The following is a 14,145-nucleotide window of genomic DNA, read 5'->3' as shown; positions in this document are numbered from 1 at the left end:
CTTGGGGTATTTATTTTCCATTTTTAAATTCATTTTTTTCTAATTTAATAATTATTTATTCATTTTAATTATTAAAAAAATAAGAGGGCCCACCTCTCTCTCTCTCTCTCTCTCTCTCTCTCTCTTCCAAAAATAAAAAACTCAGACATGTTCGTGCTTTCCAGGAAACCCAGCATTCCAAAAATCAAAAACCAAAACCCAATTTCAAATAGATATACATTTCCAGAAATAATAACAAAAAAAAAAAACAGAATTCAAATGTGTGTTCTTCAGGAAACCATTTTTCTGTTTGTTCTTCAACCCAGAAATCAAATACACAAGTGTTCATCTCTGAGTTAATGTTCTTCATTTTTAAGAAATACATCATTACAGAAATCAAAAATCAAAACCCAAATTCAAAAAACCATTTCATAAATCGGTCAAAAAACGAATCCAAAGCTGCAAACACACATCCATAGACACATACACACCCAAATGTTGTCTTTATTCTTCTCAGTCACAAACCCAAACACCTCATCGAGTGTGGCTTGTTCTAATTGAGAGCCAATCTTCTTCTCCAAAATCGATTTACAGTCTTCGATTTTGATTTCGGGGTCAAATGATAACAATCATAGGCTGAAGAATAGGGTTGATCGCCATAGCCACAAAGAGGGTTTTAAGAAAGATATAAGAGATTTGGAGGAAATCTTATCGAACGGAAATCTTATCGAACGGAAATCCTATGGCTGAAGAATTTGTGCCCTTTCACTCTTCAAGAACGTTTATAAATAGGGCTCTACTACAACCATTATCTGTTGCTACTCACTTCGGTTATGCTGCTTTTAATGATTCCTACTCCAAAACAACCATACAGTTATGGTGCAAGAAACCTTAAAGGAATCAAAACATTAAAAAGAGAAAAGAGAAACCTATGGTAAGAAGCTGTTGAATGAACAGATGACCAAAACAGATGAAATACAGAGCTTCAATGGAGCCCTAATCACAACCAATAAATTTGTCGATAGGAAGCCAAATCTTTTTTCTCTCACTTCAAATCCACTGCCTCTGTCCCTCGTTCTTCTTTAAATCGTGACTATATATGTGGGGATTCTACTCTTCAGCTTCCAGAGTGTGTTTTGTATTTTTAATTCTTATGTGTGTTTATTTGTTGGGGAAGAAGAAACAGGAGAGGGAGAGAGAGAGAGAGAGAGAGAGAGAGAGAGACCCTTTTTTATTTTTTTTAATTGTTAAAATAAATAAATAAATATTAAATTTTAAGAATAATGAAAGAAAAATGAAAAATAAATACCTCAAGGGTATTATAGTCATTTTAGTTTTCGGAGGGACCATTTTTGCATACAAACCACTCCAAAAGGACTACGAAACCAAAAAAGTCACTATTTGGACTAAAACCCCAAAATTTTGCATACCACAGGGACCATTTTTGCAATTTTGTCTATTGAAAATTTTAAAATTAAAATGTAAGGTTATTAATGAAATTGATATCCATTTATTACTATATTTATTGTAATTATTATATTAAAATATTATATAAAATTTAATAAACTAGAAAAGCTACATGTTAAAAAAAATATTAATTCAAAATAACCACATGATGACATTTAACAAATTAAATGAAAATACAAGAGGTGGAAAAAAACTTAAAGAGAACTATTATATTATATTATATTATTATGTAACTGTACTAAGGATGTCAAAGAAACCGAACCCGATGGTAAAAACCGAAAACCGACATATTATGGTCGGGTTTGGGGTCAGTTAATCAGGGTCGGGATCGAGTTCAATATTCTTTTAAAAAAATTTCGCGGGTTTGGTTACGGGGATGGTAAACAAAATACCCGTTCCGATTACCCGAAATCGAAACCGAAACCCGTTACCTGAAACCGTTCATATGATTTTATTTGTAGTGCTAGTGTTTTGACATTTTTTTATTTATAGTACTTAGAGTAATAGTGATATTACGGTTTATGAATGTTAGTGTCTTTGTTGTTGTTGTTTTTTTTTTTTTTTTGTCACTAGTAACCACTTATGTATCAGAAATTCAAAACAAATACGTTTGCTTTTAATCGTTTTGTAAATTATCAAAATTATTTTGGATATGAATTTATGCTTGCATCACTAAGTCTAATGGTTTTGTATTCTCATTACATTAAAATTATTCTTAATTTAAATTATTTTTAATTTAAATGTTAATCGGGGATCTCCGTTACCCCCATTGGGATACCCGCAGAACCGATAGTGTTTGATAAATGGGTACCCGTTAAAAATCGGAGCAGTGATATGATCGATTTTCATATTCGGGGACAAGGCTGGGATTACCAAAACCCGTCCCAAACCCGCCCTGTTGTCATCCTAAACCGTACTATCAACTTTCAACGACTTGGACATGGTGCATCAACAGTTGTACATTACTTCCTTGATTTAACTTCATCGCAAGTCATAGAAATCCAAATGTAAGAAGTGATGACTCATGACATGACAATTGACATAACAAGTGGCGGGATTTTAGCATACAAACGTTTCTACGTTCGAGCGGCGATCCGATAGGTACTCTCTCTCTCCTCCGTCACGAGAAACCAGAGAACATCCTCGCTCTCGCCGTCGTCATCACCATCATCATCATCAATGCCTCTGTAAACTTTCCTTTATTGCACCTCGGAAAATCTCAAGATTGATTTTGTTACATATTGCATCGGTTAATATGTATAATCAATGTTGATTCTGTAATTTTCGGTGCTTGTACGTAGAATTGATCTTCAAGGTCTCGTTCTTATGTAAGTTCCTAAAATTTACGCTTCTCTATATATTGCTTTTGTTTTTGTTTAATCATCATACATACGGAGTGTAAAATTAAGATTCGCTGTATGAGGTGCATTTTAATAAGATATATCCAGTTTTTGTTTGATCAGGAATTGATTGATTGAAATGGACAAGAAGAAATACCCGATCGGAGCGGAGCACTATGTGCTGTATGAGGAGATTGGGCAAGGTGGTAACGCCTATGTTTACAGGGCCAAGTGTCTCGACAACAATGAGGTTGTGGCTATCAAAGTTCTCGATTTTGAACAAGGAAACTGCGATTTGGTAAATTCAGATTTTGTTTCTCCATATTTTATTCACGATACTTTAAAAAATGTATCTTATAGTGATTAATTAGCTGATATAGTAACAACATCTCCAAGATTCAATTCCCATAGATTCATCTAAAAGGAACTTACAAAATTTTTTGATCTGTTGTTTTCCAGAACAACGTGTCACGGGAGTCTCAGATAATGATGCTGGTTGATCATCCAAATGTTCTTAAATCACACTGCTCCTTTGTAAATGACCATAACTTATGGGTTGTTATGCCTTTTATGGCTGGTGGCTCTTGTCTTCATATGTTGAAGGCTTTTCATCCTGAGGGTTTTGAAGAAGTTGTTATTGCAACTATACTGCGTGAGACATTAAAGGCATTGGAGTATCTTCATCATCATGGCCACATTCATCGAGATGTCAAAGTAAGTCAGTTTTCATCATTCCCATTATAATTATATTCCAAACTGAATATTTTGCTTAATATGGTCATATTTTTTTGTGGTTTTTGCATAGGCTGGGAACATTCTTATTAGTGACCAAGGTGCAATCAAGCTGGGTGATTTTGGTGTTTCAGCTTGCTTATTTGATTCAGGTGACAGACAACGTGTTAGGAATACTTTTGTTGGGACACCATGCTGGTAAATTCTCATATTTATATACTCTTGTTCTTTATCAACATTTCTTTTTTAAATATGATGATTACCAAATAATCCGAAATTATTTTCTTACTCAGACATTTACCTTTTTTGTTAGGATGGCCCCTGAGGTTATGGAGCAATTACATGGATACGACTTCAAGTCAGTAATTTTTCTTTACCACATAAAAACTTCTCCACTTATTATTTATTATTATTGTTATTATCCAAACACAAAATTGTTTTTACTTTTTATACCTAAAGGGCATGCTGGTAATTTTCCTGTATGCAGGGCTGATATATGGTCTTTTGGTATAACAGCTCTGGAGCTTGCTCATGGGCATGCTCCTTTCTCTAAATATCCCCCAATGAAGGTGCCTTTCACTTTTCACGCATAAATGTTGCTTAATGTTTTAATGATCAGGTAGTTTAAAATACTTTATTTATATTTGGTAGGTTTTGCTAATGACCTTGCAAAATGCACCCCCTGGTTTTGATTATGAGAGGGACAATAAGTTTTCCAAGGTAACAGCTTCTGTTTTTCTTGATAATACTTTAAGTATGTGATCTGACACTTGACACATTGTTTGTTTTCAATTTAAAGTCTTTTAAGCAGATGACTGCAAGTTGTCTGGTCAAAGATCCTTCAAAGCGCCCTTCTGCAAAGAAGCTTTTGAAGCATTATTTTTTCAAACAAGCCAGATCAAATGATTTTATAGTACGTAAGCTTCTAGAAGGCCTCCCAACAATTGGTGATCGTCTTCAAGCACTAAAGGTTGGTCTATTAATAGAATTTCTTTTAATTATTATTATTTTTTTGTGCTAAGAAACTAATTTTGTAACAACAGCAAAAGGAGGAAGATATGCTTGCTCAAAAGGAAATTCCAGATGGGCAGAAAGAAGAAATGTCACAGGTAGGGGTTATTGAAATGTCATTAATGAAGCATAATTTTGTACTTATGTTTTAAAAATAACTTCCTTCCAGAACGAATACAAAAGAGGGATCAGTGGATGGAACTTTGACCTTGAAGATGTCAAGGCACAAGCTTCCTTGGTATGTTGCCTACATTTTTTACTTAATGGGCTTAATGTCTAGACAAGCTATACATGGTTATTTCTTTTTGAGTTAAGCCGAAAAAACTAGGTTAATCATGTATTAAGTGACAATAATTTTCATGTAATAAAAGCTCCAAGATGAGGACTCTGTAGCTGAGAAATATCAGTTGGGAAGCATGAATTCCTTCCCCGGGACAGGTCTTAATGAAAGAAAGCTTCAGCATCAGTTGTCATCCTTGAGTGAAGCTTCAGAAAGTGCAGAAATTGTAAGTAAAGTTTTGGATGACTATTCATCTGTTTTACGTTTTGAGCTTAATTATTTAATTAAAATCATTGTAGGATCCATCTGCGCTGGCTCCTTTATCCATGTACGTTTATGTTTAGTTTAAATTGCATATGGTCAGAGAGTGGGTATTATTATTATTGGATTTACAGTTTGTTTTATCTGTGAGTAGAAAATGCGAGAAATCTGAAGATGAGTTAAGCGTTGGTTCTAACAGCGGACAAATGGTTTCAGCAAATTCTTCTCCTCGTGCTGATAATTCCAGTGAGTTCGATCGCATTCCTTCTCATTCTCACCAGAGGGCAGCTTCATGGGATAGGTATTATCGTTTATCTTTTATCTTTTGGGCTTAGCTTCACATATCCGCATACAAAACAAGAATGGGATTTATAGTTAAATACAAACAAAAAAAACACGCTTTTGGGCTTTAGCTCCAAAAACTTTCGCCCACCGTGGGGCTCGAACCCACGACCACAAGGTTAAGAGCCTTGCGCTCTACCAACTGAGCTAGACGGGCTGTTGATATCTTTTAGTATAAATATCTTCTTATTTAAAATTATGACATATAAATTTATTGTGATGCTATGTTATAAATGAAATTCAGATTAATTTATATTGTATTTTAATGTTTATGGTTCAAACTTATATACTAACATGTTATATTTTTTATTATTTATGTTTCAAACTCATCTAAATTTTGAATACATATTATGATGACTGATTATATGCACATACTATTGTTGGTTATAAATTTTTTATCATAATAATCTAATCTATAATGCTACCGTGATAAAAAAAAATGTGGTTCAAATTTGTAAAAATGAAAATAAATATAAGGGTTGTTTTTTAAGTTCTATAAGAAAATGAATATGCTTAGAATTATTCTTTTTTATGATAAAAACAGTGCAACGGGTTGGACAGGAACTACTTTTTGCCCCAAATATTACTCAATTTTTATTATTTTGGTGCAAGAAATGGTGTAATGGTTTGATAATTCACTGAATCGTAACTAATGTTGGAAAGTGCAATGTTTATATGAAATTGCTTCCAATCCATAAATTACTTATTCATTTTGTCGTTAGATTACCAACTTATTGGTCTTGAATACATATAGATTACTAACTTATTTTTTGATGTTTTGCTGGAAAATAGCGTATGATATACAGCAATGTTAAGATACCTTTTTCTCTTTCTGTGAAGTCTCTAGTTTAAGCTGTTTCACAAGTGACACGTTTTTATTTGATTATATGAAATTACAGTGAGAAGCTGCAAGGTCAGTTCTCTAGAGTCCCTAGTTGCAATGGAGCAGCAAGTGGTGATGAACATGATGACAAAGCAAAAGGTCATCGTGTCCAACAAAGAGGCCGTTTTAAGGTTACTTCCGAGAGTATCGACTTTGACAAGGTATTTAGCTCACTTATTTTATTTTATTTTTTTGGATTTGATAAATATTTTTTTCGAGGTTTCCATTTACAGCCAGATTAAAAGTAAAATCATTATTTTTTTGTAGGCAGCAGCAGCCCCACCCCCCATAATGCAGAAGAGTCATAGCATGCAGGTTTGGATTTATTAAAAATATCAATAACACATTTATTAGCAAGTTTTAGGAATAATAATATAAAATGTTGTTTGTAGATAATACCCCAAAATCCCATTGGTCACCAGAACAATCTTCCTATGCCTGCCCTGCAGTTTATTTTGCAGACAACTACTCTTCAAAGGGTATGTAAAAGTAAAACTTAGTATTATAACATCACATGCATTTAACGTCCTTCACTTTTCAATTTACTTAAAAGTAAAAAAGTGTTTACACATTTTATTACTCTTATATAGGATTGCATATTGAGTCTAATGAAGGCAAACTCCCCTGCCGATTCTAACTTAAATATAGATGGAGGATGCCCATCTGCAAACTTACCCATACTAGATAAACCCATGGTACGCATTCATTTGCTTTACACGTGTCCATTTCCAAAATAATTTTATTTTCCTATTTCAGCTGGATGCAAGCAGCAATAGGGAAAAGGATTTACTTAATGAAATAACTTATTTACAATGGAGGCTCGCATGTGCACAAGAGGAGCTCCAGAAATGCCGAATTGAGAATCCCCAGGTTAGTTTGCAACTTCACCATACGTGTTTTTTTTTTTTTTTTTTTTTTTTTTTTTTTAAATTCACCAGTTAGTGTCAGTTGACTGTTTTTCTTTTAATTAACTTTATCCTTTTGAGGTACCAACCTGTGACATGTCATTTCAGGTCTGAATTTTATTATACCTTAAAGTCAAAACCGGAAGATGTTACCCCAAAGATCGTTGGCGGAATAAAAATGTCAAGTTTAGGTGCATATATATATATATATATATATATATATATATATATATATATATATATATATATATATATATATATATATATCTTTAGTATTATGTTGTTGAGGGTTTGAGAGATAATGTTCTCCCATCCCCCTTCTTAAATTTTATTCCTAATTTATCACTGGTAAAACTTCATTTCACTTTGTTCAACCAATTTGTGCATAAATTAACTCGCACTATTTGCTCTATATTGATAAAAAAAAAAAAAAAAACAAACATTTATATTAATCATTATACACATACCGAGTGTTCTGATAAACACTAATAGGGGGATTCAATTGTTGAACTCTGATAGAAATCAAGAACTGAGTTGAAGAAATCTGGTTGCCATAGGATGCTTAGCTTCTGAGAGTTTGTCTGAATTCACAACTTCAACAATTTCACCACCTACAAGCACACAAACCACGTCTGCAATCCTTTGAATTTGTTTAATGCTGTGGGAAACCATAACAATCGTCATCCCTTTACTACTCTTCAACTTCATCATCAAATCTTCTATGTTCTGTGTCGATATTGGATCCAAAGCACTTGTTGGCTCATCTAATAACAGAACCTAAGTAAGGAAGACCCAACAAGAAAGGGGTACTTAGGTAATTTCACATGTGTTACTTTTCTTACCATAATTTAAGCAAAACGAACCACATTACCTCTGGCTCATTGGCTAATGTTCTAGCAAGTGCAACTCTTTGAGCTTGACCAACAGATAGTTCGTTGCCATGTTTGTTGAAGAAAGAGGAGTCAAGATCAGCAAATGTCAGCAACTTGTACACTTCTTGATCGCTTAGTTTCTTTCCTTTCAGCTGTGGCCCATATCTTATGTTGTCTGCAACTGTCCCTGTTCAGAATCTAAATGTTACTCGAGCATCTCATTTTTTGAAGTACTTACGTTTTGAAAGCTATTAATCACAAGTACAATAACATATTTAGTTGATTAAAACCACATAAATGTTGGTAATTATATATTTATCTCAATAACCAGTATTCTTGCAACTTCTTAGTAGTGCGTTTCAAAAATGATTATAATAATTTGGGGGCGTAGGAGATGCTATTTGGGCATGCTTCTCTTATTTAAAGTTAAAGCAACCAAAAGTAATTATTTAATATGACCCAAAATTAGAATATGATCATTTAATTTTTACCTTCGAACAAAACAGGAAGCTGAAACAGCATACCGACTTTTCGCCGCAGCTGAAGAACATCAAGGCCGGTGATATCTTTTCCGTCAAGGAACACCGTGCCGGAAGCTGGTTCCCATAGACGGTTGAGTGCCCTTAATAGCGTAGACTTACCGCTACCACTCGGGCCTATGATTCCGATGATTTTGCCTCTAGGTATGTCCAGACTTACGTTCTGAAGGATGGAAACTCCTTTATCTGAAAATCTCCACAAATTCTTCACCTCGATTTTGGCTTCTGATCCACTAAACCCACCATGCTCGTCTTCGTTCACTAACAGTAAATGTTCCGGCTGATCAACTGTTTGTTAAAATGCCAAAACCAAAATTAGGATCAACAAACCGATTACCAAAAATCTTGAACGGGGTTCAATATCAATAGAACTACTCGTGACGTTTCAAATTACATTGAGTATTTGCACTATAATTGGTCTTACCTTCGAAAACCTCCATCGAAACCGAGGCTTAGCGGAATAGTGCGATCTCACACACTGGTTATGTAGATGAGCAAAAGGCCTCCTGCAGTGGTAGGAAGTAGTTCATGGCCGGATATCACCTGTCCGGTTGTTTCATTTTTTGTTTGAGTGGAGGTGTCAGTGTCACTTCACATGGAGGAGGATCTAGATGGTAAAGATGGGAACTAATCGCACGATCTATTCGTGCGAAAACACCTCTAAACTCCAGTTACAGCCTCCACCTACAGAGCTTATACTACATATTCAAAAGTTGACGTGTGATAGCTGCATTGGTGGTCTGCAAAATTGAAATAAATATATATAAATTTTTATTTAACACTTTTTAATGATATTTTTTTTACATTTTATACCATTTGCAATTTTATTTGGTATTAACAAAACTAGTCATTGTAAATAATAATTTAATAAAAGTAACTAAGTTTTTGTGTTTTGAGAAGTTTAAATTTGTACGGCATAAATCATTTTAGACTAATTTTATGTCACATTTAAAATATTTTTTTTGACAAAAAATACGCTATTGATTTTGGACCATTTCAAATTTTAAAAATAATAATAATAATAACATCGAAATTTCAAGAAAATGTTTAGTTTGTTATTAAAATAACAAAATTAAAAAAATAATAAATGGAAAATAAATACAGCATAAAGGTTTAAAGGGTGACATTTGATTGAAATAAAAGTCACATTAGTGCATAGTTTTTTTTTTTTTTTTTTTTTTTGAAAAATTTATACATATTATATATTTTGGGACAAATTAATGGTCCTTGTGGTTTGGCATAGTGTGTGTTTGGTTTAATTTTTTCTCTTGGAATGTTCATATCATTTAGATTTGTTTGGATTTTAGTCCTTAAGAGACATATAATCAATTATGTTACCCTTAATATTATTTTTTATATATTTTACTTTTTATTATTAACTAGGGAAGTGACCCATTCTTTCGCATGGGTCGGGAGGTCTTTTTAAATAGTATTTTTGTTAAGGGGGTGGATTGATAATATTAGTATCTATGGAATAGATCCTAAGTATATAAAAAACATTAAAGAAAGATGTAACGCCGTAAATTTTCAAATAAATTTTTTATTTAAAATCGCATAATTTTCATAATATATTTCACAAAAATCTCATTTATTTGAATTACAAATCACAACTCCATAATTGTTTGATTAAATCCAGGATCCTCGAAACATAGTTCTTTCACTGGTGTGTACAATCAAGTCGGTGTCTTCTCGTGATCCTGAGAAAAACCTGAAACACATGACACACAACACGGTAAGCAAAGTTTAGTGAGTTCCCTAAAATACCACATACAACACATTAGCCACTCGAGGCTATAACTCTGTAAGACCCTCCGGTCTAAGTGTCTCAGTGGGACCCTCCAGTCCCATGGCTCGTTGGACCCTCTAGTCCGATCTCAGTGAGGACCTGCCTGTCTCACAACTCAATGGACCCTTCGGTCCGGTCTCCGTGACACATAACAAAGCATATATATCACACAGACAAAATGCATAACTCAAGTAAGTACATAAGACCCTATGGTCACACATAACTACCACTACAGATAAAGTATAATGAGAAGACTCACCTCACAAGCTAGCAAGTAATAGCCTCATAGTCGGAAATCTCGAACTAGCCTCCGCCTAACACATGGGATATCATCTCTAATTAATACTCTATTCATACTCAAATACACCAAAGGCTATTTTTTTCTCTGTCTAACTCTTGAAGTGGATAAAAGACCATTTTACCCCTCCATGGTCTCCATTACTCATGATTAACCCAACCCTAAAGTCAACAGAAGTCAAAATTGAGTCACCAGTCCATGTTTGACCCGACTCGTCGAGTGCACTCATGCGAATCGTCGAGTCCCTCGTTTCCTCAGAAGTCTCAAGAAAGTCTAGCTCAACTCGTCGAGTTGACCCCCAACTCGCCGAGTTATCACACAATCAAACACATCGGGACAAATCCATCACTCCAAATACTAGATCTACCATCCTAAGGGTCCATTGTCACGTAAAGTTGCAAGCTTTAGGTTCAAACATGGCATATAAGACTCATAATGCTAATACATGCTCCAACAAGGGCACCAAACACAATAACTCTTTAAGTGACTGAATAAAGCTTGAGCCTCTGGACCCTCTGGACCTCACAAGGTTCAGATCTGAAGTCTAGGCCTAGAAAGGGACTCCATGCACTCATATCTCAACAAAAAGGTGATAGAAAGCCCTATTCATCAAAACATGAGATCTAATCACCACAAGGAGAAATATGATAACTTTTTACCTTCTCCAGAAGCTCTTGGACGAAATAACACTAATCTAATGGCCCCTTTCTTGATCCTTGATGAATCCTTCCCTCCACTTTAAAAGAAATGTACCAAAAGACCCCAAGATTAACTCCTTTCACACTCTCTATCTCAAAGGACGTTAGGTTTACTCTCAGTGAAGGTGAGGCTATAAGCTCCTTTATATAGGCCCAACCCCCAGGAAATTAGGGTTTCTCTGCACAACACCTACTCGGCGAGTCAGCTCTCTGACTCGTCGAGTCCACTCATTAAATCCATGCTGACAACTCGGCCCTACTCGGCAAGTCGGACTCACGACTCGTCGCGTCACTCTAAAAATCTCAAAGATAAACACACATTAATGCATCTGAAAGTCTTGATGTTACAAGTCTCCCCCACTTGAATTAGATTTTGCCCTCGAAATTGCTTCTCAACGTCACATAGACCGAACCCAACAACCTGAAAATTACCACCGAAAGGATCTCATATCACACAATTTAACTTCCTCCATGGACATCTGAAACCAAACAAGAAATCCTAAACCTGGAAGAGGACATACCCTTCTTTCATTACGATACCCCTTCTGACTCTCCAAAATCTGAAAACTCTAGTGGCCTGTCTCACTACCAGACCGCCCTCTCAAGCTATCACCATGTTATTCGCTCCTCGAATAACAGACCCTGGAAACTCATTGCCCCTGTGATTCTCTCGTTGTGAATGTTAAAAACAAGTCAAAGCCCAAGGATTTGTCACCAATCACTCATACCAGACATACTAAGCGATCCATAACATACTCCAAGGAACGAAAGGGTCACATTACACCATAAACTCATCCACTGAACTGCAATCGAAACCCATCTAAACAAAGAACTCTCAACACCCTGTCCTCAGACACAAGAAAATGATCATGATTGCTCAGAAGTATCTTCTGACATCTAACAATCATAAGCTCCAGCTCCCTATCAGATAACCCTCTCAACACTGAGCACTAAGTCTACTCCTAACCCTATAGTTGAACCTCCAAAGGTTACCTTTTGCATGCCCCAAAACGTCTCACTGACTTCCTTCTCACAACCACTATATCGGCCCATTGTGACACACAAGTCAAGAAGTTCGCTCTACCTCAAGCGAATACTACAATCTCAATGGAAATCGTTTCACCCTCGACCTCTGTCGTCTACTACTCATTAGTTCCACGCATCTCGCGGTCCTTCCCTTTCAAACGAACTGACCCATTCAGGTCTAAGACATCAGATGACCTACAACACCCCTCAATTAAAATCCATCTCTGAATCCGGATTCTCATTCTCCTACTCAATACACCACCAAAGCCAAACTCAAACTCGAGAGTCTGGTCCGGCACCGAATTGGGACCACTCGTCCCAATGAAGCACTCAACTCATGACCCATGACCTGCAACCCACGCATACATTAATCCTGCAATTTCTCTCGATCTTGATAACCATGTAAAATAACTATCCCCGACATACATGGAGACCCTAGTCTCTGTTGGATTAATGTCTAAGTCCATAACTATTTTGGTATGTACTTGACCCGATGGTGCATGGTCCTTTTGGGTTGCCTTCACCAAAGCAACTTGATTGGAGAGATAACTAGAGAGAGAGGTTATTATGATTTATTAATATGTTATAAGAATAATATATTAAAGGAGAAATCATATTTGTTTAATTAATATTGGTCAATAATTAATTAAGAATTAATTTTGTGATCAAATGTAATTAATTAAACTGGAGGGGCTGAATTGTAATTATGTGATAATTACAAAATAAGGTAAGGATTATCTTAAGGATAGGTTGGACGAATTTGAGGTGATAAGGACCTTAGAATTCGACTATGATAAGGATTCAAGGCTTATCTTATGGGTTGCTTGGTAAGCAAGCAACTAGATAAGGATAAGGACTGAAACCCTATCCCAACCCTATATAAAGACCCCTAAGGCCTTAGGATTTCGTGCACTTGATCCCTAGAGCATCTAAGGACGAATTTCTACCTCTCTCCTCTCTCTTTATACCTTCTCCACTTGCTTATGGTGTTTGTAAGCCATTGGAGGAGTGACACTTGTGACTCTAAGCCTTCCAAAGTCAATACAAGGAGGAATTGGATTGTTATTGCTACATAACAATCAAGGTAATATCTTAAACCTAATTATATGTTAATATCGATTTCCATATGCTAGAATTAGGGTTTATAGTCTTGGATTCAAAGCATGTACAATAGAGAAACCTAGATCCAAGCATTAGGGTTTGTATGAGCACATAGGATGTCTTAGGACCAAAACCCATCAGTGGTATCAGAGCCTAGACTGGTTTCTATTGTATTGATGCTTGATATGTATGAAAAATTCAATTGTATGAACTTGACATATTAGGGTTTATTGCCAATAAACCCTAGGAGGCTAAAGTTTTTTTTTCGAGATTAGGGTTTGCAAACCCTAATTTGCAAGAGTTTGAATAAGATCTTCAAATCCTTTCCTTAAACCCTTAAATTTCAAAATCTAGGGTTTGTTTTAATCCCTTGATTTTCGAAATTAGCCTCCTCCCCAAGATAAGATCCTAAATTTTAGGGATTTGGATTATCCCATATCTTGTAATTATCCTCTAATTGTTAAATATGGTAATTATAGATTTTGCATTATCCTATCCTTATTTTCGAAATCTATAGAGATATTTAAGGGATTAGGATATCTTAAATGTATAAATGGTAATTATCCTCATTATTTAGATAATCTCTTATGATTTAATAATTAAATTAATAGTGTAATTCAAGATA

At 35.1% G+C, this 14,145-nt stretch overlaps 2 protein-coding genes, 1 long non-coding RNA gene and 1 other non-coding gene across 5 annotated transcripts; 1 reads left to right on the top strand and 3 right to left on the bottom strand.

The window, feature by feature from the left end:
- Positions 1–263: 263 nt before the first annotated feature.
- LOC122197972 (uncharacterized) lies at positions 264–1,178 on the bottom strand. The gene is made up of 2 exons (XR_006191767.2): positions 909–1,178; positions 264–834 (listed from the first exon to the last, which is right to left on the bottom strand). It is a non-coding gene; the product is annotated as an uncharacterized LOC122197972 (long non-coding RNA).
- An 822-nt stretch (positions 1,179–2,000) lies between these two features.
- On the top strand, positions 2,001–7,756 carry LOC111914850 (uncharacterized). 2 transcript variants are annotated; one of them, XM_023910558.3, is made up of 19 exons: positions 2,001–2,774; positions 2,910–3,084; positions 3,246–3,500; positions 3,592–3,716; positions 3,832–3,876; positions 4,006–4,087; positions 4,170–4,238; positions 4,318–4,488; positions 4,562–4,627; positions 4,699–4,767; positions 4,901–5,035; positions 5,109–5,137; positions 5,225–5,371; positions 6,312–6,456; positions 6,563–6,610; positions 6,688–6,774; positions 6,886–6,990; positions 7,052–7,165; positions 7,309–7,756. In XM_023910558.3, the coding sequence occupies exons 2-19, from the start codon at positions 2,926–2,928 to the stop codon at positions 7,312–7,314; spliced, it is 1,857 nt and encodes a 618-aa protein (XP_023766326.1). In that variant the 5' UTR covers positions 2,001–2,774; positions 2,910–2,925; the 3' UTR covers positions 7,315–7,756. The 2 variants fall into 2 exon arrangements, with proteins under 2 accessions (XP_023766326.1, XP_023766325.1); XM_023910557.3 differs by having other exon boundaries at positions 2,895–3,084.
- On the bottom strand, positions 5,497–5,569 carry TRNAK-CUU (transfer RNA lysine (anticodon CUU)). The gene has a single exon. It is a non-coding gene; the product is annotated as a tRNA-Lys (tRNA).
- On the bottom strand, positions 7,615–9,275 carry LOC111914851 (ABC transporter I family member 17). The gene is made up of 4 exons (XM_023910559.3): positions 9,036–9,275; positions 8,564–8,899; positions 8,072–8,259; positions 7,615–7,977 (listed from the first exon to the last, which is right to left on the bottom strand). The coding sequence occupies exons 1-4, from the start codon at positions 9,049–9,051 to the stop codon at positions 7,723–7,725; spliced, it is 795 nt and encodes a 264-aa protein (XP_023766327.1). The 5' UTR covers positions 9,052–9,275; the 3' UTR covers positions 7,615–7,722.
- Between the last annotated feature and the right edge of the window lie 4,870 nt (positions 9,276–14,145).

Source organism: Lactuca sativa, chromosome 5 (assembly GCF_002870075.4).
Source record: "Lactuca sativa cultivar Salinas chromosome 5, Lsat_Salinas_v11, whole genome shotgun sequence".
Lineage (NCBI taxonomy): Eukaryota > Viridiplantae > Streptophyta > Magnoliopsida > Asterales > Asteraceae > Lactuca > Lactuca sativa.
This window is presented reverse-complemented; position numbering and strand designations above follow the sequence as displayed.

Excerpts from the sequence above, each read along its gene's own strand:
- LOC111914850 (XM_023910558.3), top strand. The coding sequence starts at position 2,926 with ATGGACAAGAAGAAATACCCGATCGGAGCGGAGCACTATGTGCTGTAT. Across the intron at positions 6,611-6,687 it reads AGAAGAGTCATAGCATGCAG|ATAATACCCCAAAATCCCAT; the intron begins GTTTGGATTTAT and ends TGTTGTTTGTAG. Across the intron at positions 6,991-7,051 it reads CCATACTAGATAAACCCATG|CTGGATGCAAGCAGCAATAG; the intron begins GTACGCATTCAT and ends TTCCTATTTCAG.
- LOC111914851 (XM_023910559.3), bottom strand. Across the intron at positions 8,260-8,563 it reads GCTTCCTGTTTTGTTCGAAG|GGACAGTTGCAGACAACATA; the intron begins GTAAAAATTAAA and ends GATTCTGAACAG. Across the intron at positions 7,978-8,071 it reads CATTAGCCAATGAGCCAGAG|GTTCTGTTATTAGATGAGCC; the intron begins GTAATGTGGTTC and ends TTCCTTACTTAG.